The 24,149-nt window shown below is 36.1% G+C and overlaps 1 protein-coding gene across 4 annotated transcripts; it reads left to right on the top strand.

Annotated features, from left to right (window-relative positions):
* Positions 1 to 376: 376 nt before the first annotated feature.
* On the top strand, positions 377 to 22,312 carry LOC129944084 (roquin-1). 4 transcript variants are annotated; one of them, XM_056053258.1, is made up of 4 exons: positions 377 to 511; positions 3,434 to 3,596; positions 3,665 to 6,751; positions 19,823 to 22,312. In XM_056053258.1, the coding sequence occupies exons 2-4, from the start codon at positions 3,435 to 3,437 to the stop codon at positions 20,030 to 20,032; spliced, it is 3,459 nt and encodes a 1,152-aa protein (XP_055909233.1). In that variant the 5' UTR covers positions 377 to 511; position 3,434; the 3' UTR covers positions 20,033 to 22,312. The 4 variants fall into 4 exon arrangements, with proteins under 4 accessions (XP_055909233.1, XP_055909232.1, XP_055909235.1 ...); XM_056053257.1 differs by lacking the exon at positions 377 to 511 and adding an exon at positions 766 to 1,262; XM_056053260.1 differs by lacking the exon at positions 377 to 511 and adding an exon at positions 1,287 to 1,307.
* Positions 22,313 to 24,149: the final 1,837 nt, after the last annotated feature.

Below are 24,149 nucleotides of genomic sequence, written 5' to 3'. Positions count from 1 at the left end.
ACAGGGAAGAAATGTCAAAATCAACCATTTTTGAGTGTTTTGTATGGAAAAAGGTGAACTTTAAAAATTAATTAAAAATAGAAATAAATGTTTCCTCGCTCTAAAATTGCTATAGTTATTATTTATTTGCACATATCTATCGAATAAAAAAAACCGCGAGTCGAAATTTGTGCTGCGGTAATGGAAAGTTGAGCCAAATCAAATGTTCACATTTCTTTCACAATGCAATCTACAACCTTTTATGCACGTAATAAAACTCTTTTAAAACTTAAGTCAAATCAAATTTTGAGAAGTGAAGACACAAAGTAAAAGTCAATCACAAATCTTGACATTCCCCACGTCGGAGAGGTCAAGCAGAAGTCAGCAGAACAGAACAACGAGAACGAAACGTAACAAAAGCAAAACTGCAAAAGGCAGAAAGCAAAAATCAAAAAAGATAAAGAACCTTCTGCCTACATGACCGATTAATTGTACTCGTAAAATGTGATGTATATTTCGCCTAAATATCAAGGTACCTGCCAATTAAAATAAGTAATATTAATCGCGTTTTATTAATAAATACCTTACAATTTCCCAAAAAGTTAATTCAATGGTTTTTGAGAAGTCATCTTTTTAGAAATTTACATTCAATAAATTTCCACACACAAGAAAAAGAACAAGAAAATAATTTCCCCATCACATCATCATCATCATCGTCGTCGCCTATCGCTTTGCCTTGTCGGACGTCGTAGTCGTCGTTGTCGTTGTCGTCGTCGTCGGTAGTGAAATTTGTACAGAGAGACAAAAAGAAAAGTGTGCCTGCCCCCTGCCCCTTTTGCCCCCCTTTCCATTCGATTCCAATTCCGAAATATATATAAACCTATATATGCATATGTATGTGGCAAAACAGACGAGATATACGACACCCAGGCTGTGTGTTTTCTGGTTTTTACCACAATTCTCATTGGATAAAACGAGAAACAAAATATGTGTCTAGTTGGCACTTTGGATTTGGACGACAAATAATTTTGTTTTAATATTTGGGAGACACCAAGGAGATCGTTTGCGAGATTTCGACTTTCGATTCAATTCGATTCGATTCGAGTTATATTTTGTATTTTTTCTTATTTTGTTCGTGGTTCGTGGTTAAAAAAGTTTAAAAGCCAAACGCATTCCAAGAGGAGTACCTATATTTTTTTGAAAATCAAAACTCATATAAAGTTCCTAACTAAGAGCTCGAGGCCTTATTAGGATTCTCCAAAAACGGATTTAACATAAAATGTGTAAGCCTTAGCAACTCTTGGTTTTGCATTTATGTGAGATGAAAAGTGAGGAACTATAAAACTTATGATTGACCAGTTCAAGTCGGTTCATGAATTTCGGTCTTTTTGTAGATATTGTTTTGTAGATTATATATAATTTTCGGTTTGATTCGATGAGCAATAAGTGTGGTGTAGAGAACTGATGATCAGTGAGTAGTAGTGTTGTAAGATTTTCAAGAAAATTTAGACGAATTTTTTTTCACCTGACATGACGAATACAAATCATCAAACCAGCTGGTAGTTAGCGGTAGGAGTATCAAAGTCAAAGCATCAGCAGTAGTGGAAAACTTTTTTTTTTTTTTCATTAAATTCTCTGGTGTATCTTGTGACCCAGTTGCTGATAATTTATTTTATTTTTCTTGCTCTCAAATTGTTGTACAATCAATTAACAATGTAATAAGATGTATTGAAAAATGAAAAAATGAAAAAATTATAATTCCAAAGTTCCATTGCATGCATAGGTATACCTACGCTATAGAATATACACGTTTGCAATTTTGGAACAAATGATGTCGTGTGATCTTGAACTGGAATGTTCACATATGGCTGTTTTGTGGTGTTTGCCTTTGCTATTGCCATTGCTACGACAAATCATTTTATATTGTACCTATTTATGTACGAAAATAATGTTAATTTATTGGTTATTTATTAGCTTATGGAGTGAGTGTTTGTCATCTGTCGTCTGTCCTCGCGCAAAGGTCGTCAGTAAAAAGTCAAATGTGTGACATTCTCTTGCGGACTTTGTTAGTCATCGTCGTCATCACCATCATCACAATAAATATCTCAATATTCAATTTGCTTTCCTTCTTGCTCTGTGTCTGTACATACCTAACCTACCTATTTGCTTATTATTGAAGCGCGTGAATAATATTTCAATCGTAAATTGAATGATGAAAATGAAAATCTCAAGTCTATTAACATACCTCTTCATTTTGTTTTTCTTCAAAAATTTCAAATGGGTCAATAATTTTTGTATTTTTATTTTTTAAATCATTTGACTTTCGGGGGCGTTATTTAGCTGAATACCTCTTCCAAATCGGAGTTGGAGCTATTTTAAGTTCACTATGGACATGCTCTGCTACGCAAATTGAATATGTAGTTAATGTTTGATGGTGGTTAAACAAAGGAATCCAGAAATCTAGAAAAGGCCGTAAACTAAGGGTTCTAGAGATAAGCAGCAATCAAATGCCATAATATTTTTAACTGAGAATTTAAGATATTTTCTTTACAATTAATAATCAAATGGAGGCGCATATCTAAGACCGCTCCCTTGACTTTTTTAAGGCGAATACGAATGGCTTAAAACATAATTAGTTGCGATAAGGGCAAGCGGAGGGAGATTCATGTGATTATTCTTTAAGGTTAGATTTGGTTTTGGTTTGCTCGAAAAAAAAGAAGATCTGTAGTTTACTTCATTTGTAATAAGTAATAATAATAGTTGCTTACCTCTTCAATGTCCCCGTTTAAAGCAAACCCAGTGTCAGTTTTGAAAAAAGGATTTTAAAACATGAAAGAGTAACAACTTGAATGTTAAAACATCACTTGAGGGACTTAATATGTCTACTTATCATAAAATCAAATTTACCGAAGACTCCTCACTTTTGTTTTACCTTAAAGGAGATCTTTTCCTACAGTCTTGTTGCACTAAGCCGGATTTTAATTATGGAAATTAATTTGGCCTGCACATTCTCTCCTTGTGTAATTCTATTCGCTTGACTGATGAACCACTATAAGAAGGCAGCAATCGTATGTGGTCTCTAACTCCACTTATTAAAACAGAAACCAACCACATTTTGTTTCTTACTCTCCCTTTTTGGGCGTCTTAATACTTTTGGGTCCACGTACACATTTTTTATCGCTCTGTTTGGCGTCTGCATTGACTGTCTCAAATGGGTACTCGTACATGAGTATATGAAAGAGGTGTTTGGAATCCTGCATCTATTTATTATATTTTGTCATACTTAAAATAATAACACCAACATTTTCTTAACTTGACATTAAAAAATGGTTTAAGTTTTCTTTTAGGTTTGAAAACAACCAGATTTAATAAGAATTTAATTATAACAATATTATTTAAGCTTAAGTGAAAGAAAATATTAAGTAACCAATTGTAAATTTGTGTATTTTTACAGAATGCCGATACAGGCGCCCTCATGGACAGACTTTTTATCCTGTCCCGTTTGTTGTAACGAGTTTGCAGAAAATCAACGTCCTCCAATAAGCTTAGGATGTGGCCACACAATATGCCGCACTTGTTTAGCCACACTTCACAACAAGCAATGTCCATTTGACCAGGTAACATAGAATTCAAAAATTTAAAAGTAAATATTTTAAATTATTTTCTAATTTTCTTTTTGAAATAGACCTCAATTACAACCGATTTAGAAAATCTACCTATTAATTATGCTTTGTTGTTGCTGGTCACTCCCAACAACAGCAGTGGCTGCATTAGTGGCAGTGGCAGCAGCAGCAACACCACTTTCAACAATGGTGCACAAACAACGGCTGCCAGTCTGGCTGCTGAATCAGAAGCATCTGCCACAACTATACCCAGCGTTCAAAGTCTGTTGCCGGACGACAAACAGTGCTATAAGCTTGGAAAGAAATGCATCGAAAGTCTCGCCCTACATTTAAAGCCATTCATAAACAATGGTAATTTCGGAAGTCTGCTTTCGCGTCCAATGCAACGAAAATTAGTCACTTTAGTCAATTGCCAATTGATGGAAGATGAGGGAAGATCGAGAGCATTGAGAGCAGCGCGTTCGCTGGGCGAACGTACTGTCACTGAACTTATATTGCAACATCAGAATCCGCAACAATTGAGCTCAAACTTGTGGGCAGCTGTACGATCACGCGGCTGTCAATTCCTTGGTCCGGCCATGCAAGAAGAAGTACTTAAACTAGTTCTATTAGCCCTGGAAGATGGATCTGCTTTATCAAGAAAGGTTCTCGTTATGTTTGTTGTTCAACGTCTGGAGCCACACTTCCCGCAGGCCTCTAAAACCAGTATAGGTCATGTCGTTCAGCTGTTGTATCGTGCTAGTTGCTTTAAGGTATCCAAAAGGGAAGCTGACTCTTCGCTGATGCAGTTGAAAGAAGAATTCCGTACATATGATGCCCTGCGACGGGAGCATGATGCCCAAATCGTCCAAATAGCAACGGAAGCCGGTCTTCGCATAGCCCCTGATCAGTGGTCGTCGCTTCTCTATGGTGATACCATTCATAAGTCGCATATGCAAAGTATTATCGACAAACTCCAAACGCCACAATCATTTGCTCAATCAGTGCAGGAGCTAGTAATTGCTCTTCAGCGGACTGGGGACCCGGCAAATCTGTCTGGCTTGCGAACTCATCTCAAACACTTGGCCAGCATCGATTCTAGTGTAGAAAATTCAGTTCCCACATGGCAAGAAGTGGCCAAAGCGCTGGATGCTGTGAAGCAAGTCGTCATTGGCCTTGTGGAATTTGTTCAACATCATGGCAACCGCAAGCTGCAGGAATCATCAACAACTAACCCCAATACTAAGTATAAAATCAGTCTTTGTCGAGATCTGACACTTCGGAGAATCTGTCCACGTGGAACCAGTTGCACGTTTGCCCATTCTGATGAGGAACTGGAGCGGTACCGGGCGAAGAATAGAAAGAATAGTACAAAAACTCCAATTGCAAACACGAAGAAGACTGCTTCAGATTACCTGGACGCACCGCCGCCTTCGCTGTCCTCATCGTGTCTCCCACCGGATGAATTACCTTCGCCTTTGAGATTTGGTAGTGTAGTTAGTAAACCATCGCCCGTAGCGTCCATGTCAGCGCCTTATCATCCACAACCGCAAGTAGGAATGCCATCAGCACCACCTAGCTATGTGGATTTGATCCCACCGTCAATGCATGGGCAAAGTCCGGTTCCGCAATCCCAAAGGCATCGCTACGACAGCCACTACTCGGCATTAAATTTTCCGCCACCACCTCCTTTGCCAAGGAATTCTGCGTCTGTGCTCGGAAGCGGCATGTCGCTGACATCGCCTCGATCCCACCATAGCAATTTTCCTCAGTCTGGAACACAGCAGCCCCCTATAAAACAACCCGTATTCCACACAAAATCATGCCCAACTGCAAGCAGCTTTGGGCCATCGGATATGTACACGGGTTCGTCTGGTTTCAATAACCAGGTTCCATCTTCAATGCAACAATCTGGAATACGACCTTCACGACATAATCCAGTTGGTCATACAACCTCCTACTTGGGCAGTGCCAATGAGTATGGAAAACTCACCGTAGATGGAATCCGGCAGTCAAATCTATGGGACCATCAACGTCAGCAGCATCAACACCAACACCAGTCAACGCAGCACCAGCACCACCATCAGCAGCAGCAACAACAACAACAGCAGCAGCACAGTGGAAATCTTATGAACATTGGTCTTAATGCTCAAAGTGCTTCATCCTATATGAGTGGCAATAGCACTAGCAACAGTGATGCTCCCTCCAGTCCTATATTCCCCATCCATCCGGACAAAAAACATTTAGAATATCTCAAGGATCTTGAATTCACAAAGTCATCTGCAGCCTTGATGAACGGTAGCAAAATATATAAAAATTCTGCTGCTTCGCAACTGGCTCAACTGGTAAACAGCAACAGTAGTAGCAACTCATCAACAAGCACCACCAATAGCAACAACCATAGAAGTAATTCTATTCTATCCAAGGATGATCTTCTGAATGCGTATTGGCAGCAGGCGGCATCTTCCCAGAGCCTTCAAGACGTTAGTGCAGCGGCAAACTTGTTGCGCGATACACGTGACAGCTTTGTTCGTTCTGATTCGATTCTTGACGAGGATAATCTACCTTTTGACGTTCCCACCTCCATTAGTAAATTCGGTCCAATTTGCCCAATGTACAAGGGCTTTAACCACGTAAGCGATAGCTTAGGTGCCAGCAATAATAGTATGAACAACATTGGAGGCCTAGCTGCTTTCCAAGAAATCGCCAATAGAATGAGTGGTCAATCAGGATCGACACAGTCATGGCTTTACAACAATGACAATACCAACTCAAACTCCAAACAGCAAATGGATCCATCAAGCTCGTCGTCGTCGTCTTTGTTTAATAACGATGCACTTGCAGTAAATGTTAATTTCGAGAGGTTTGGTGTAGGAAGTGGTCAAATAAGCAAGCGTGAAAACAGTAATAATAATTTTAGACAAGTCACGAGCACGAACAACTTTCCAAATCTTAGAGATTTGCAGAAGTTCTCATCCGAATTGCAGTCGTTCAACAATAACAATAACAACAACAACAATAATAATACATCACAGGGAAATAGCGGCAACAGCAGCAGCGGCGGAACCTCTTCACAACACAACATCATTAGTCGTCATGCAAGCAATGCGGCAACAAACTATGATTTTGGTCTTATATTGGACAGTGGGGATAGTAATATTGCTGGAAAGGTAAATACGAAAGTTTGTAGTTTTATTTTCTCACAAACTGGACACATTTTTTTACAATCTTTTATTTTTATTTTGACACAAAATTACTAAGGAAACTTTGTGGAATGAGAAATTTTATCCCGAATAGGGTGAAATCTATCAAACCCAAATAGAACTCATGGTTTGATTCGAGCTGTAAAGAGGTTATTTGGTTCAGAGATGTAAGATTCCGTTGTTATAAAGCCAACCCGACTGAGGAAAACCGGAATAAGTTTAAACAAGAAAGACCTGCAATGGTCATATTCGACGAACCAAATTTTTGCATGATCAGAAATTAAGGCAAAAAATACTACAATGTCCCAAAGGTAGTAAACATTTCTGGTCATTTGTAAAAAACGTAAGAAACACCACGTCATCCTCGGTTCCAACGCTCGTACTCATGCAGTTGCAAGAGTACTGAAAGACCTTGACATACACAAATCCGCTGGCCCGGATAGTATCTCCCCAATTGTTCTGAAGAGGTGTTCTTCATCGCTGGCAAAACCACTACGTAAACTTTTCCATCTTCCTACTCTACAGTTTTCTTTCCGAGCGGATGGATGGAAATAGCATTTGTCCAGCCTGTCCCTAAAAAAGTCGAATCCTCCTCTCCCTCTAACTATCGTCATATAGCACTCACGTTTCTTCTTTCCAAGGTCATGGAAACGCTGATTAATTATCAGCACAAGAAATATCTCGAAGAACGGAAGCTTCTTAATGAGCGACAGTATGGCTTTCGTAGCAACAGGTCCACTGGTGATCTCGTGGCTTATCTCACCGAACACTGCAAAAGCATTTGATAGAGTTTGGCACCAAGCTCCCTTATCGAAAATGCGTGCTTTTGGTATTGATGAATCTCTTCTTCGTTGGATAAGAAATTACCTTTCTAACCGTTCAATACAAGTTGTATTAGATGGTTTCAAGTCTGAAATTCATAAAATAAATGCTGGTGCTCCCCAGGGCTCCGTTTTGTCTCCGACTCTCTTCCTTATATTCATAAATGATCTTATGTCTACTTCTAATCCATTTAACTGTTTCCCCGACGACAGTACCCTCAGCTTCTCATACTCGTTTCTAGATTCAAAGTCTTGTCCTTCGGATGTGGAACTTTAACGGCAGCGTATGATAAGCTCATTAAATTCAGATCTTGACAGCATTGTCCAATGGGGAGTCAAAAACCGTGTAGAATTTGTGTTAAAACGAAACATACCCCGAAGCCACTATCTTTGAGTGGAACTTGCATCCAGGAAACTAATCAACTGTCAGTACTTGGTATGTGTATCACAGATCACCTTTTATGAAACGATCATATATTTGATATTTGCCAAAAAAATGCTGCCAGGTGCTTAGGATTTCTCTGACGGTACAAGAAACTTTTCATCCCTTCTGATCTGGCTGTAATTTACAAAGTCTTCATCCGTCCAAAGCTTGAATATAATTCGCATATTTGGACAAGTGCCCCTAAAACAAGTTTTAACCTCTTGGATAGAATACAAAAAAGGTCTTTAAAAATGATAGGCGGTAGAACTATAATCGAAACATTTACATAGCTAGAACTCTGTTGTAATTTTTCATGCCTTTCGCTGTTTTATCGGTATTTTAACAAACAATGTTCTGTCGAATTAGTCAGTTGCATTCCACCCCTTATACGATTCGGCGGTTATACTCGCACTTTCAGGAATGCTCATCAGTTTACCATTGAGCTCAATTTCGGGCGTACTGTCTCGTACGTAGAGATTCTTTTTTACATCGCACATCGAGAATGTGGAATGCTTTAGCCAACTCTGTTTTTCCCTCCCATTTTCATGTTCAGAACTTTAAGACCAATGTTGACCGGTATCTCCTCTTAAATCCTTACCTATTTTCCTAATGCTCGCACTGTGTTTAAATTAAAAAAAAAGGTCTTGGCAAAATGACGGTTGACTCACCTTTTCAAAGTTTGCCTCGGTCGTATTTGGTCGTTTGTGGAGGGAACGGAATGGTAGTTTGTTGTTGTGAGCAACTAACCGAAACATAAAGGGTTTCTGGTTGCCTACCTAGTTAGTTGTTTTGTTTTAATGAATTTCATGGGTAAACCATGAAGGCTACGGCACTACACTCATAGTTAAATTCAAATATTTGCAAGGAACAAAGAAAAAAATAAACTATTACTGCAGTAGAACAAGGTTAGATTAGTTTAAATTGGCCATTGACCGAAAAAGAAACAACACAGTTGTTAGTCCGTTGCGATTGGATTTAAGGATCCTCGTTAAGTTAAATTTTATTCAGCTAATCATGAAGCGTTTGAGACAATATATAACGAAGCTTATGTATAACCTAGGTAAGATTGCTCCAAAAATGAGTTGCTTTACGCGTTAAACAACAAGATATGTTACAATTGGGTGTAAGCCCATCTGTTATTCGCTTTCTCTATGGTTTGTGGAGATTAAGTTAGGTTAAAATGGCTCTCCATGATAGACTATAAGTATGTGATACCACATGAATCTTGAGGCTTCCTCCTAAGCTCAATGAAACCAGTTTGAGTCCCTTACGAAACGTGAGAGGCTAATTATGCTAATATGATTAGGTTAGATTAGGTTGAGGGGCTTACAGTTGATGTCTTTACCGTCACACTTAGATCAATACAGATCCATTGTGATACCCGTGAGTACTGCTACTCAAGCTAATAAGAAAATATAATGTGTTCAGTTAGTCAAGCTATTTAGAGGCTTTGACGAAGTTTAGAATGTTCGCACCTGGCGTACTAGAAAGTTCTTCTAAATCCCCGAAGAAATAGTTGCCAAGCAGTTTCTTCCTTTGATGGGAGTGTGCGGGACAGTGACACAGAAAGTGCGGAGTGTCTTGCACCTCCTCGTCACCGCATCCTCTGCATAGATCATCTGAACTGATTCTCATCTTTTTCATAATATGATAACCTAACAGATTATGTCCGGTGATTATGCTTACAAGATATCGAAGTTATCCCTTATGTAGCTGCATAATTCCTTCCGTCCTTTGTTTGTTAAAACAGGGCCAGATCTTTCTTGTAGTGCCGCAGGCGTCAAGAATGTTCCACCTTTTATGGGCCTTGATAGTTATTCTTTTTGAGATTTCGTGTTTTAAGTAACAGGTAGGGGTGCTAACTAGCTGAGCTTGGCTTACGTCAAGCATTGACTCTAATCTTGCTAATTCATCGCCTTTCTCGTTGTCTAGTATATCGCTGTGGCCTGGGACCCAGCAGAGTCTAATGTTGTGCTGTGCGCCAAGAACCTTAAGCTCTTCGCGGCAGCATGAAACAAGCTTTGATTTTACCTCAGTTGCAGTAATCGCTTTTATTGCCGCTTGGCTATCAATGCAAAAGGTGATATCAGCTCGTGGTATCGCCATCATTGGTAACTTTTTAGCAACTGTTGTCACTGCCAGGACCTCCGCTTGGAAGACGCTACTGTAGTTTGGAAGCATAAGCGAGGCGGTTAACTTTTGAGCTTCAGAATGGAAGCCTGCCCCTACACCAGTGTCCATTTTAGAGCCATCAGTATAAATAGCTAATAATAGAAGGATCTGGGTATGTCCTATGGAATTGTTTATTCAGACTTTAGTTTGACTAAGTCTCAGGGCACTTTTGGCCGCAGATTCTTGAGCAAGGTTTCAGGTTCGTGCTCTTTTCTAAAGCTTTCCACCATACCAAATTACCATAGGTTAGTATTGGTCTAATTATTGCCGAATACATCCATCTGATAATTTTAAGGTTTGGTCCCCAGGTTTTTGCGAAAATTCTATTGCAGGAGTAAAAGGCAATCGATGCCTTTTTGAATCTATCTTTGGTGTTCAGGCCCCAGTTTAGTTTTTTATCTAAGATCACACCGAGATACTTTTCGTGATCAGAAATTTTAAGAGTGCAGCCTTTAATTGAAGGTATTTTAAAATCAGGTATTTTGCGCTTGTTAGTAAATAGCACTAGTTCTGTTTTAGCTCGATTGACTGTCAGCCCACCGTTCCTAGTCCATTTACTTACCAACGAGAGGGCGTATTCGGTTTATTCACTGATAGTAGGTAGGGACTTGCCAGTCGCTAGTAATGCAAGATTATCAGTGTAGGCTATTATCCTTACTCCACTTGATTTCAATTTAGAGAGTATTCCGTTCGTGACAAGAACCCAAAGTAGCGGTGAGAGAACTCCACCCTGAGGGGTGCCCCTGGATGTGGTTACTCTCACCCTTTCTTCCGCTAGCTCAGAGTTAATTTGTCTCTCTCTGAGCATACACATTATCCACTGTGTTGTTGCCTTTTCAACTTTGTTTCAACGCTTTCTCCTTTAACGTAGGCATGTTGAAATTCCGATATACAGTCCGGTTTCAGGGTGCTTCGGATGTGTATATCAATTAGCCTTTCAAAAGTTTTCAAAATAAACGATGTTAGACTAATGAGTCTATAGTCTTTGGACTCCTTATGGCTAGGTTTACTGGTCTTAGGGATGAAAACTACCTTTACCTCATGCCACGATAAGAAATATACCCCCATATAAGGCTATTATTGAAAATGCTAGCTAGATGTGGGATGATAAGTTTTATGCAGACCAAGGGATTTGTACGGGGAAAAGGAGTGAATGGCACATTTTTTCCTTTCTTCCGTTATAATATCCGATGGTACTAGGATTTCTATATGAGACTCTGTTTCTAGACTGCAGATATCAGTTACGCAGCCAGGAAAATGAGTAATCACAAGGAGCTCAAGCGTTTCGCCACCGGATTGAGTCCAGCTGTTTTTTGAGAGATCCTAGAGTGACTGAATCCTTGGTCAGAATTTTCCTGAGTCTTGTTGATACAGTCGTACACAGTACACACCTCCACCAACCCCTTCTTTTGGAATGCCCTATCCTCCCAGAAAGATCTGGAAGGTACCGAGATCTAGCAGTTTCTGTCGAATTGCATTTGGGAGATGGTGTAGTCTGTGTGATTTGGAATTGATTCTAAATACCTAAGAAGAACGACGAAGCTTTGAGGCGAATAGCAGAGCTTGCAGCTATTTGTAAGCTAAAATATCAAGAGGTGTTAGGTAGAGTAAGGTGTCCAGTGCCGAAGATGGGGTCGTGCGAAGCGATCTGCTTATACATAGGCAGCTGAACATTGGACTTTTAGGTGGAGGTGGTTTCAGAATTCTTTATAAAATCATTCGTCCTACACTGCTTCTAAAACTCGGCAAGTTAAACGTTTAGGTTAAAGCAGTAAACCAAGTAAGTTACAATTTTAGTTTTGAAAATAAAAGTTCTTTAAGATTACAGACAAATATTTCATAAAAATACATTTTCTAATATACTTTCGTGATTTGATCTAAGTGACTACGGTTTTTGTTCATTAGCAATTAATCTCACTTCAGAAGCCAAATTATTGACATAGAAACTCAACAACGCCTTTTTCTGTTCCGATTAAAAAGTATTGGGCAGGTTCAGACAACATAGTATCTCCGCTATCGTTCTGAAGAGGTGTTCTTCAACGTTGGCAAAACCACTGCGAAAGCTTTTCCATCTGTCCTATTCTACAGGTCTCTTTCCGAGTGGATGGAAAACTGCATTTGTCCAGCCTGTCCCTAAAAAAGGCGAATCCTCCTCACCATCTAACTATCGTCCAATTGCACTTAGATCCCTTCTTTCCAAGGTCATGGAAACGCTGATCAATTTTCAGCTTAAGAAATATCTTGAAGAACGTAAGCTTCTTATTAACCGGCAGTATGGCTTTCGTTGCAATAGGTCCACTTGTGATCTCATGGTTTATCTCACCGAAGAGTGGAACAAATCTTTACATCGTTTTGGAGAAAGTAAGATTATTGCACTTGATATTTCAAAAGCATTTGATAGTGTTTGGCATCATGCTCTCTTATCGAAAATGCGTGCTTTAGGTTTGCATGAATCCCTTCTTCGTTGGGTTAGAAATTACTTTTCGGACCGTTCAATTCAAGTAGTATTGGACGGGTTCAAATCTGGTATTCACAAAATAAACGCTGGTGTGCCCCAGGGCTCCGTTTTGTCTCCGACGCTCTTCCTCATTTTTATAAATGATCTTTTGTCCGAAACTTCTAACCCACTAAATTGTTACGCGGATGACAGTACCTTCGGCTTTTCATATTCGTTTTTAGATTCTCATCCTTGTTTCGGAACGTATGATAAGCTCATTAAATTCTGATCTTGACAGCATTGTTCAATGGGGAATCAAAAACCGTGTAGAATTTAATGCTTCGAAAACTCAATGCTGTCTACTGTCGCAAAAGCGTACGGTACTTGCATCGAGGAGACTGAACAGCTATCAATCCTAGGTATGTGCATTACAAACCACTTTTTGTGGATTGATCACATATTTGACATCGCCAAAAATGCTGCTAAGTGTTTAGGTTTTCTCAGACGATGCAAGAAGTTTTTTATCCCTTCTGATCTGGCTATAATTTATAAAGCCTATATTCGTCCAAAACTTGAGAACAATTCCCATATTTGGGCAGGTGCTCCTATAACCCACTTGAGTCTCTTGGACAGAATTCAAAAGAGAGCTCTAAAAATGATAGGTGACCGTTGTCTAACTGAAAGTTTTGCATCTCTCGAGCACCGTCGTAAGGTTTCATGTCTCTCATTATTTTATCGCTACTTCCATAAGCATAACCAAAACCGAAATGCGGCTATCTTTACAGACAGTCAGGCAGCTGTCAAAGCCATTAGCTCGGCCATATGTTCATCTAAATTGGTCCAGCAATGTCGCAATGAGCTTGCGAGCCTGAATATTAACCTCGGTGTCACCCTGATCTGGGTTCCGGGCCATAGTGGTATTGTGGGAAATGAACGGGCTGACGAGCTAGCCAGACAAGGATCGGCCCTTCATAGCCCACTTGTGGAAATGGTTAACATTCCTCTTGGTGCTATGAAGGGTAAAATCTTTTCTATCTACCCAACTGAATCAAACCGAAGGTGGAGCAATTTACCCAACTGCATTATATCTAGGAAGATATGGCCCACCTATAACAAAACCCGTACAAACGATCTTCTATGCAGGCCAAGGCAAGACATAGCCAGGATTGTTGCGGTTTGTACCGGACATTGGCCTATAGAAGTTCATGCAGAGAAGTTGGGTATCTCTTACAACACCTTTTGCCGTAGCTGTAGTGGCCAAAGAGAAAGTGAAACGATAATCCATTTCCTCTGCAAATGTCCTGCTTTGGCAAACACAACAATGAAATACTTTGGAAAAGCATTCTTTCAAGAACTTGATGAGCTATCTGAGACAAAGATTAGAGACCTAATCTTTTTTCTCAATGCGACAAAATGGCTCTAACATAATCGCTATGAAGCTTCTCTATCAATCTATCCCTTTCAATCAAAGATCAAACGAGTTTTTGGTATCAAAACGGCGCACTATAGCGCTAATTGGATCTCAGGCTAGGTTGCCTTGAGGTCGCCATTTCTACCTACCTACCTCCATAAGCAATGCTCTAATGAAATAGCCAGTTGCATTCCTCCCCTCAAACAATTCAACCGTAATACTAGTTCTTTTAGGAACGCCCATCAGTTTATCCTTAAGCCCATTTTCGGTCGTATTTTAAAGTACAGAGATTCTTTTTTTAGTCGCACTACACGAATGTGGAATGCTTTACCAGACTCAATGTTTCTCACTAATTACAATGTGCAGGCATTCAAAACCAATATGCATCGGTATCTCCTTTCAAATCCTATCCTCCCTTCCTAATTACTCGCACTGTGTATAATCATTATAAGTGTATTTATATCCCCTTGAGTATAAAAAAAAATAAGGGACTTCATTTGCAGTCAATTTCATTTTTTGAACGTAAATTTTGATCAAGGCAACTAAGTAGTTTTTCAAGTGTTGTGAATTTCAAATTCAGGACTTTTCTTCGCAAACCTCTAATTAAAGTTGATAGTACAAAAAGTGTCAAACAAATTATTGTCTACAATGACCTCTCAGGCAAGCTACAAGTCCATCACGATTTTTATTTTGTATTGTAAAAAAATATTACTTATTTCTTTTCCGAATTGACAAAAAACCATTTACAGAAAACATTAAATAGAGTTGTGCAGAAAATAAATAAATCATAGAGTAATAAAGTTCCGCTTTTAGTTGAATGAAAAAGCATGATCAGATGTCATTTTGATAGAAGTAGACTTAGTCAACCGGGACCTGATGGCATTCCACCAATTGTATTGAAAAACTGTGCTGTTGCTCTTTCAAGGCCATTAACTCTACTGTTCAATGTTTCTCTCGAAAAGGGCCTTTTTCTTGACGATTGGAAAATTTCCTATATTATTCCTATCCATAAATCTGGCTCTAAACAGGATGTTTCTAATTACCGTCCTATAAGTAAATTGTCTACGATTCCCAAAATTTTCGAGAAAATAGTTTATGATAAACTAACCTTTATTCTCCAAGAAACGATTGCGCCATCTCAGCATGGATTTATAGCCGGAAGATCCACTACAACAAACCTATCTATTATTTGTAACCAAATTCTAGAAATCTCGAAAACGGGTTTCAAACTGATGTAGTCTTTACGGACTTTTCGAAGGCTTTCGATAGGGTCAACCATTTTATACTATTTAAAAAAAAAATGGAATCTATCGGATTCCATTCTAATAGTTTAAAATGGTTTGCGTCCTATCTCATAGGTAGAACATAGTTTGTCCGCGTTAATGATTTACTTTCTGAAGTGATTCATGTAACTTCTGGTGTTCCTCAAGGAAGTCACTTGGGACCCCTTCTATTCCTTATATTAATCAATGACAAACCTTCGGTTATCAACAATTCTCTCTGCCTAATGTTTGCGGATGATATCAAAATATTCCTTTGTATCAAATCCTTGGACGATTGTCTTTTACTTCAAAGTGACCTTGAGCGCTTATCTGTGTGGTGCACTACTAACCAGCTTTTCTTAAATGTTTCTAAATGCCAATCTTTATCTTTCTCTCGTAGTCTTAGTTAAATTTGTTTTAAATACGAAATAAATAAAACAAAACTTACTAAGCTTAAAGGAAAGAAAGACCTAGGTGTAATATTTGATTACAAACTAAACTTCAACTCCCATATTGATTTTGTTGTTGCTAAAGCAAATACTATGTTAGGGTTTGTGGTTCGCAACTCAAAAGAGTTTAAAGATCCATTTACCCTTCGGTCATTATTTTATGCTTATGTGAGATCTTCCCTAGAATACTGCTCAGTAATTTGGAATCCTTTTTATAAAACTCATTGTTTAAGAATTGGAAGGATTCAGAAAAAGTTTTCGCGAATTGTAGTTCACCGACTAAATTGGATCATTGAAATGCCTCCTTATGAAACCAGATGTAAACTGCTTGGTCTAACACCACTTGATTTTCGCCGTCAGTATTTTTCAGTGGTTTTCATACGTGATATTATTACTTCTCATATAAACTGCCCTTCACTTTTGTCCTTAGTCGATATATATATAGATAGATAGATAAAAGATTTTATTAATAATTCATTGTTTACTAAATCAGTACAAAATTTTTCACAAAATCTTAATAATGTAATGTTAATATTACAGTATTATTGACATAACTTTTATTGTTGTCTGTCAGCTTGGCTAAATATATACTAATATAAATCTTATTATAAAATTATTGAAATAATAACTACAACGTTATTTTTTACATTTCGTATTCCTATTAATCATTACTTATTCTTTTTTTTATTGACAAAATTCATTTAATAATAACTTTCTATACTTTAAACAATAATTTAAAAAACCGAAGAGAGATTGAAAGTTTTTGCCGTTTAAAATTTCATAGAGGTCTTCTGAAGAAAGTACATTTTTACCGAAAGTCTAGAGTTCTTGAAAACTGGGCATCTGCCAATAAAATGGTACGTGTTTTCCACTTCATCTTGATTGCAAATTCTGCAAGTACCGACTGTATTTTTTTTGAAAGCTTTGGCGTTAATATTGAGGAGCCCACCCCTAGCTTTGAGAACGAGGCTAACAAAATGGGAAGAATTTTTGTCGGAAAAATATGGTTTAGACTTTAGAGTAGTATTCGAGTTGAGGGTAAAGATCACGGAATTGTGAATTTCTGGCACTACTGATGTTTTCCGAGGTTTCGAAATTTACCAAGCTTTCAATAATATTTTCGTGCAGATCGATCAAGGAAGATGGAGAAGTAAAACAGTTAGTATCTATATCTAAACCTAGATTATTGCATATATCTCTCCATTCGCGGGCCCAATAAATGTTTACAGCGATTGTCTCCTCTGCAAGGATACGTGTTAATCTGGATCTAGGCAATTTAAGAGTTTTTCTTATGTAATTAAAATGGAGTCGTAGAGTTTGAACATAAAGAGAGTGAGGCCAGTTTCTAAATGTAACATATAGTTGGGTTGTTACTGTGGAGGTACAGCATTTTTTTTATGAAAAACCGAAATAGTTTTTCAACCTGCTCAAATCGCTTGTAGCCCCAAACCTGAGTGCCATAAAACATAATTGATTTAGCTGCAGTGTTAAAAATTTTAAGTTTTTTAGAAATTACTATTTTAAAGTTTTTAATATAATTTGACCACTTTGCATTAATTTCATTTTTTGAAACAACCAGCCTAGAGTCGAGATGTTTATTAAAAGACAAATTATAGTAAAGTATAACACCCAGATATTTATAATATGGTTTACTATTTCAATGGGGTTCTCTCCATAATTCCATTTAAGATTCATAGAAATTCTTGCACCATCACGGAAAACAACTCTCTTTGACTTGTTTAAGATGATTTTCAGGCCCCAAAGGGAGCAATACTTGAAAAGATGATCAATCATAAGTTGCAAATCAGCAGGGCAGTTAGAGAGCAAGACGAGATCATCTGCATAAAGTAAAATCTTAATCACCATATTCGCCACAAACACCCCACCGGGTAAGTCTTCATGAAGGTCATTCAGATAAAGAGCAAATAGAAGTGGGCTCAACAAACACCCTTGCTTTACGCCCTGGCTAACCAAGAAGTACTCCGACAACGATGTTTGATCCCACATCCGACATGTTGTGTTCTCATAAAGCTGTTGAAGGATTCTGTAAGTGGAATAATAATTGATTTACGAAAAGAGAAAGGAATGCATTCGGTGAGATAAATTTGATTGAATAGACACAGAACTTCTTTAAAAAAAAAACAAATTGGATCATTTTTGTAAAATTCATAGCTCACTCTATCCTCACCCGGCGCTTTTTTATTCTTTGCTCTTTGTATTACATGCAAAAGCTCCCACATATCAAAAGGAGAGTCAAGAAAGTTATCTATTTTTTTGGCATAGCCCAAGAGAAATGAAGATCATTTACAGATTTTGAAAAAAGTGACCTAAAATATAACATAAAGTCTTGACTTTTAAGATTACCATTTTGTTTTGGTTTACATTTCTTCATCGAGTTAGCTAAATTCCACCAATCACTAGCATTCCTAACTGTGTTAAGCTTTTCAATGCTTTTGTATGCAAAATTGATTTTTTTATTTTTGCAGATACCTAAGTACTTAGACCGCCTCTCTATGTAAAGTCTTTTATATAATCCGATATTATATTTTCGGTAAAGATTGATCTGTTTTAACATCCTATTTCGAGCGCGAAAACATTCATAATCAAACCATTTATTTTTTTGAATAAAACGTTTACAAGCCTTACCCTTACCGGCAGCATTGTTAATTTTGTTCAGGAGAGAGCTGACTTTTTCTTCTATTGTCATATTTGAAAAAATATAACGGCAGTTAGATAACCGATTGAGCGTAACTATATATTTTACACGATTATTTTCGGACCAGTAGAGTTTTTGAGGGAGCACCAATTGCGTAACATTCTGATTGTGGTTTGAAGGGAAAGAGAGGCGCAGGCTGAGAGGCATGTGATCAGAAAAAGCTTTGCTTACTATAGAAAAATGTTCTATCAAAGGTAAAAAATCAAACGAACATGCGCAATAGTCTATGACTGAACTACCTCAGGCACCACAGAAGGTAAACTCACCATTCATATCGCCAAACGTTCTGCCATTGATGATCACCGCACCTATGTTTTCAAAAACATCTAGTAATTTCTTTCCTTTTGTGTCTATGGTTTTATCTTTAGATACTCGTATCTCAGAGGCAATGGAAGTACTACTCAATAAACACTTGTCAACAAATTGGGCCTCAGCCGTCCGAGCATTTAAATTGCCAAGTATACAAAAAGACTCAAAATTATATCGGCCGCCCAATTTTTTTTTTTTGAACCATTTAAATATCGAGGTATGAAATGGAAATTCGCGTCACCAAACTTAGCAGTCAGAACAACATTACCAGAAATTTCAAGAAATCTGAACGAAAATTTATCTTTTAAGTTTTTTTTTGAAACCGAACAAACAACCACCAATAGCGTGGCCAGCACTATGAAACTTTATAGCATCATTCCAATACAAGTAAAAATCACTAAAATAAATTGAAAAATTACTTCTTTTATCATTCAAAAAGAGAATCTAATATCATTTGTAATTATGTTGACTTCTTTTAATACCAAAAATATTTATTATATTTATTTCTAACTCCTACACTAGTGGTTCAAGTTTTAGCCTTACATAATTAGATATTTTTATTTAAATTGCACTTCTTTATAACTAAAGTTAAAACCTTGTTTCTGTAGTCTGTTAGATTATATTTTATTTGTTAATTATATTATATTAATCTGCTTGATGAATAAATAAATAAATAAATTAACAATTTGGGAGATTTTTCTTGACTAACTTTTTAGTCAACTTTCCATTAAATCTACCTTAATTGAAAGGTAATTTGTTGGCAGCTGGCCAATCAGAGACTAGAAACTTGCCTTACTTTCAAGTCCCTTATGGCGTTAACTTGATTACTTTTTTAAATTGAGGGTGCTTGAATGGTTATACATTTTAAGCAAAGAACACTCAAAATTCTTAGTATTTCTTAGCCTTACAAGTTGCACATTTCACCAGGTCTATTTATAAGAGTCGAAAAAAAATGTTGTCCTCAAAAAATTGTTAGCTTCAAATATCGACAAACAAAAATAAAAAAAAAATCTAATATGTATATTTAATTTTTACAGCACACTTCTCTAAGTGAGTCTCTTTGGAACAACAATCTTCCAAGAAAGCAGCCACCAATCGGTTCATCAAACTTCTGGGGCGATGCTACGTCATCGTCTAAGGAAGTCCTAACGACAAAAAACCAAGTTCCTGAAGATGAGGTCGGAATCGACAACGGTATGAGAGAATTGGAAATAAGATTAAAATCAGAGCTCGCAATTGAGGATTGAAAACGAAACGGCTGAAATTCATAAAATGAGCAACAAGCAAAAGGTTGGTGATCGATATTTGATGTTCTGTGAGCAGAAAAACAAAACAAAAACAAAAACAAAAGAAAACAAAACAATTCATCAAACTGTTTACCCTTATTTAGTTTTATTTTTAACTATTATTTAAATCTGAGCGTTTTGAGATTGGTTATACAATTTTTTTTTTAATATTTCAAGCTTGAGCTTAAACTACTTCTTTTTTTATAATAGTTTATTATTATTATTATTTTAATTCTATTTAGACAAATTGATTTTATATACAATTTATATACAAATCACTTAGACGCATACAAAAATGAAACATATATATATTTATATTATATATGTCTTAACATATAACAAGCTATATATTAATATATTTCTTAAAGAAATTTATATAGGTTTTATGAAACACAAAAATGGGACAACTACAGATAAATACATGCATATATATATATTTTTTAATCGTAAATTTTCCACTTCCATTTATATAACGCATCTTTGTTTTTTCAAGTGTAATATTTAAATTAAATAATTTAAAACAAAAAGAGTCAGCGAGAATAAAGCTTTTGCAGGCATAATGCAGTTGATTATACGTATCGTTACGTGTGTGGTATAGTTTATGGATGCGTGCGTCAACTTTGCATTGACAGACTATATTTTAATAGTTTTGTAAAATGATTTGATTATTATAAATATCGGTTGGCATTGTTTTATATATATTATAAATGTATTAGCAAAATGAAAATTATTAGAGCTAGAATCCATGTTTCAATTTTGTTTGTATAGTAAATAAATGCGCGACTTATTTAGATATTTATTTGCTATTATCTCTCTAGTTAGAGAAAAATATAAGTTAAATAAATAAAATATTAATATTTACTATTGTAAAGAGCATACACAACATATATTAACTATATATACATATATATATTATTGACTTTTTTTTTTGATAAAACAAATACTATTATTGATTTATACATAAATTCGCAAATCTATTTTTATAGACTTTCTCAGCAATTTTATTTTGTTTGTTTGTTTAATTGATTAATAATAATTATATTAGAACAGATTAAATTAAAAGAAAAAAAAATGTGATGTTTTTTTTAACATATAAAATATAATATAATTATTTTTATTTTATGTAACTTTGTAATAATATTTCTTGTAGTAAGCAAAACAAAAATGGAAAGGGTTAATGGTGTTCATTTTTTATGAATAAAATTATTTATAAAACGTATTTAATTAAATCAATCAAATAATAAATCTTTTATTTTTATTTTGTTTTTATTTTTTTTTCTATTATTATTATTTATTTACGACAAACAAAGAAGTTTATGCATGGTCGTTTTTTAAGGGAACCATTGAATTCTACTTTCATTTGAGTATTCAAAATATAGCAAGTATGAAATTATACGTGCATCTTTTATCAGTGAAGTTGATAATTTAAGTGAATAGTTGATTATATCACCCTATAATTTCAAGAACAAATTAATTCGTTTATCTGGGGTGGAATCGGCTAAGGTGATTGTTGATAAATGACAATTAAAATGATTGAATTTGATCTAAATGCTGCCACAAAAAAATGTGATAGTCATTTTTAAACAAGTGTGTTTATTCCGAATAGAGCTACCAGACGTTTACACAAACGACTGGAAAATTTTCTTAGTTCACTTTGGTTCTTTAAAAAAACACATTCCTGTGACCGATAAAGCTTACGACATTCGAAAAAAAAAAAACAAAAGTAAGAATTTTATTCAAAATCAGCCAATTTGAAATTTTTATTTAGATATTTTATAAGAATCAAATTAAAATTTCACCAAGGCAATAACGAATTTTGACAATTTGAATGTGAAATTGTTCAATCGAATTGAATTGAGTGGAATCATCTTACACAGACGGAATGAAAATTATAGTCAATTTGAGTATCAAAAAAAAATGATAGTCAACTATCAGCTTAGCCGATTCCACCCCTGTCTTCGCTTTGGGAAAAGTAGTTTATTTTTATAAAAAAAGAGTCCTAGGGAACTACTCGTAAAAACAAAAATTATACGGATCGTTAATCTTAACGCTAGTGGGTTTCTTTAGTTAAATACATTTGAAGGACTTTAGTAAATCCTTACAATTTCTGAACTTGTAAAAGATTGGGACCTCGATGTTGGATTAAGATATAAATTTAGGTGCAGCAGTTTAAATTTTAAGTCTGTTCGACTTTTAAAATCTTACATGATCTGAGTTCAAACCGGTGTAAGCCAGGTTGGTTTCAATCTTTAATTTAATATAAGTTAATTATACCTTAGGTTTAAAATACAAAAATTAGATCAACTAAAGGCTTTAGTAAAGTACGCTGCTGAAGTAAAACAAAATGTGTCTACCTGGGGCCCTACTCTGTAATGCGTTTCGAAAGCCAATCCGATTCGAATCTGATATTCGATTCGTTTATGAATTCGTACTCTGTAAAATGTTCGAATCAAATAAAACAATCATCTATTACTTTTTCTATTTATAGAATAGATTTGCCTAGTCTCGAAGTATTTCTTATGAGATTTGTCAAAGCAAAATTTTAAAAAAATCACAAAGAAGACGAGAAAAAAATTAAAATTGAGATTCAGTCATTATTATCACTTGAGAATTATCGTAATGCCTTTTTTACATTCAGTGTTTTGAAAATACCACATCTCTCGTTTTGATTCAAGCTTAGAAAGATTAAGCTGATTTTTTTCATAGTCCTTTCGTTTTTTGTGTTGAAATTTGTCTTTTGTCAAGGTATACTTTTTTCTTCAAGTCATACGATTTCCACCATAATTTCAAATTGCTTTTGTTTGGTATGCACATTTTTCGCGGACGATTCCCTTGCTAATGTTCTGCATTTCATTTCTTGTGAATACACTTTGCGAAAGTGAATTTCGGTGTTCCACAATTCGTTATTGTGAATTAGATTTTCGAACATGCAAATAGATGTTCTGGGGTGCCAGCACGTAACTTGATACAACCGAGTTTAGTCGATACAATCGAGAATTGGCAGCACACATTTTGGTTCAATCGAGTGTCCTCGATTGTTTCGCCAGATGCGGCAGCACACGAACTTAAAACTAACGTTTGAAACAAAAGTTTTCACTCGACAGAAATTAGTTATCGTCGGGATTGATTTTTGTGTTAGAAATATACAAAAACAAAATAATGTCAATAAATAAAAAACAGACTGAGATTTTAACCAATTTTATCAGTTCTCACGTTGGTTTAGGGAGGAAAAATATAAGTACCATCAACGCAGCCCAATATTCCTGGTAGTTTAAATTTCCTATGTATAATATAATAATACTCATTGCTGTCTCCAAACTTAGAGCTATCAAATTTATTCCATTGCAGACAATACTTATTTTCCAGGATAACCAACGTTCGGCGAAAGAACTTGGAAATTGTTGTCTTTGCCATACTTAGCAATACATTTGTTCCAACATTGGTTTGGTTACTCCCACTGGCTAGGAGATTTTATGTTGCACAAAGCTGTAGAACTGATGGAGCTTATGTTCTTTTTCTGTCTTCTGGAAGATCTAACGAGCTGAGTATCTTGTGAAAACATTCCTTATTGACTCTAAACTGCTTCACGAAGTTAAAAAAAAATGTTTTACAAATGTTATACATGTCTTTCTTTTATTTTTGAATATTTGCTCAATTTTACTCAATTCGAATGGGTTGCTATTATCTCTCAAATATCTTCTTTTGATTTAAGTACTGGACACTTCATCGCCGTCACTTTCACTCTCCGAATCAAAGACAAACATTTCGGAAAAGACTTAAAATTGAAAGTAGAATGAAAAAATTTCAAAGTAAACTCATTTGACATTTCATTTTATAGTTCACAATGACTTTTTTAAGTAAAAGTCACAATGGAACTCGTCTCAAATTACGTGCTGTCAAAAATAATTTGTTTCGAGTTGATCGACGATCGACAATCCTCGATTGTATCAAGGTACGTGCTGGCACCCCTGTATTTCGGTTTGTTATATTTTTTGATCGCATTCAAATCACATTTTTTTCATTTCACGTGAAATTGTAAAGTGATTTCAATTCGCTTTCGATCGAAATTCGGAACATG

This window comes from Eupeodes corollae, chromosome 2 (genome assembly GCF_945859685.1).
Source record: "Eupeodes corollae chromosome 2, idEupCoro1.1, whole genome shotgun sequence".
In the NCBI taxonomy this organism is placed as follows: domain Eukaryota; kingdom Metazoa; phylum Arthropoda; class Insecta; order Diptera; family Syrphidae; genus Eupeodes; species Eupeodes corollae.
This window is presented reverse-complemented; position numbering and strand designations above follow the sequence as displayed.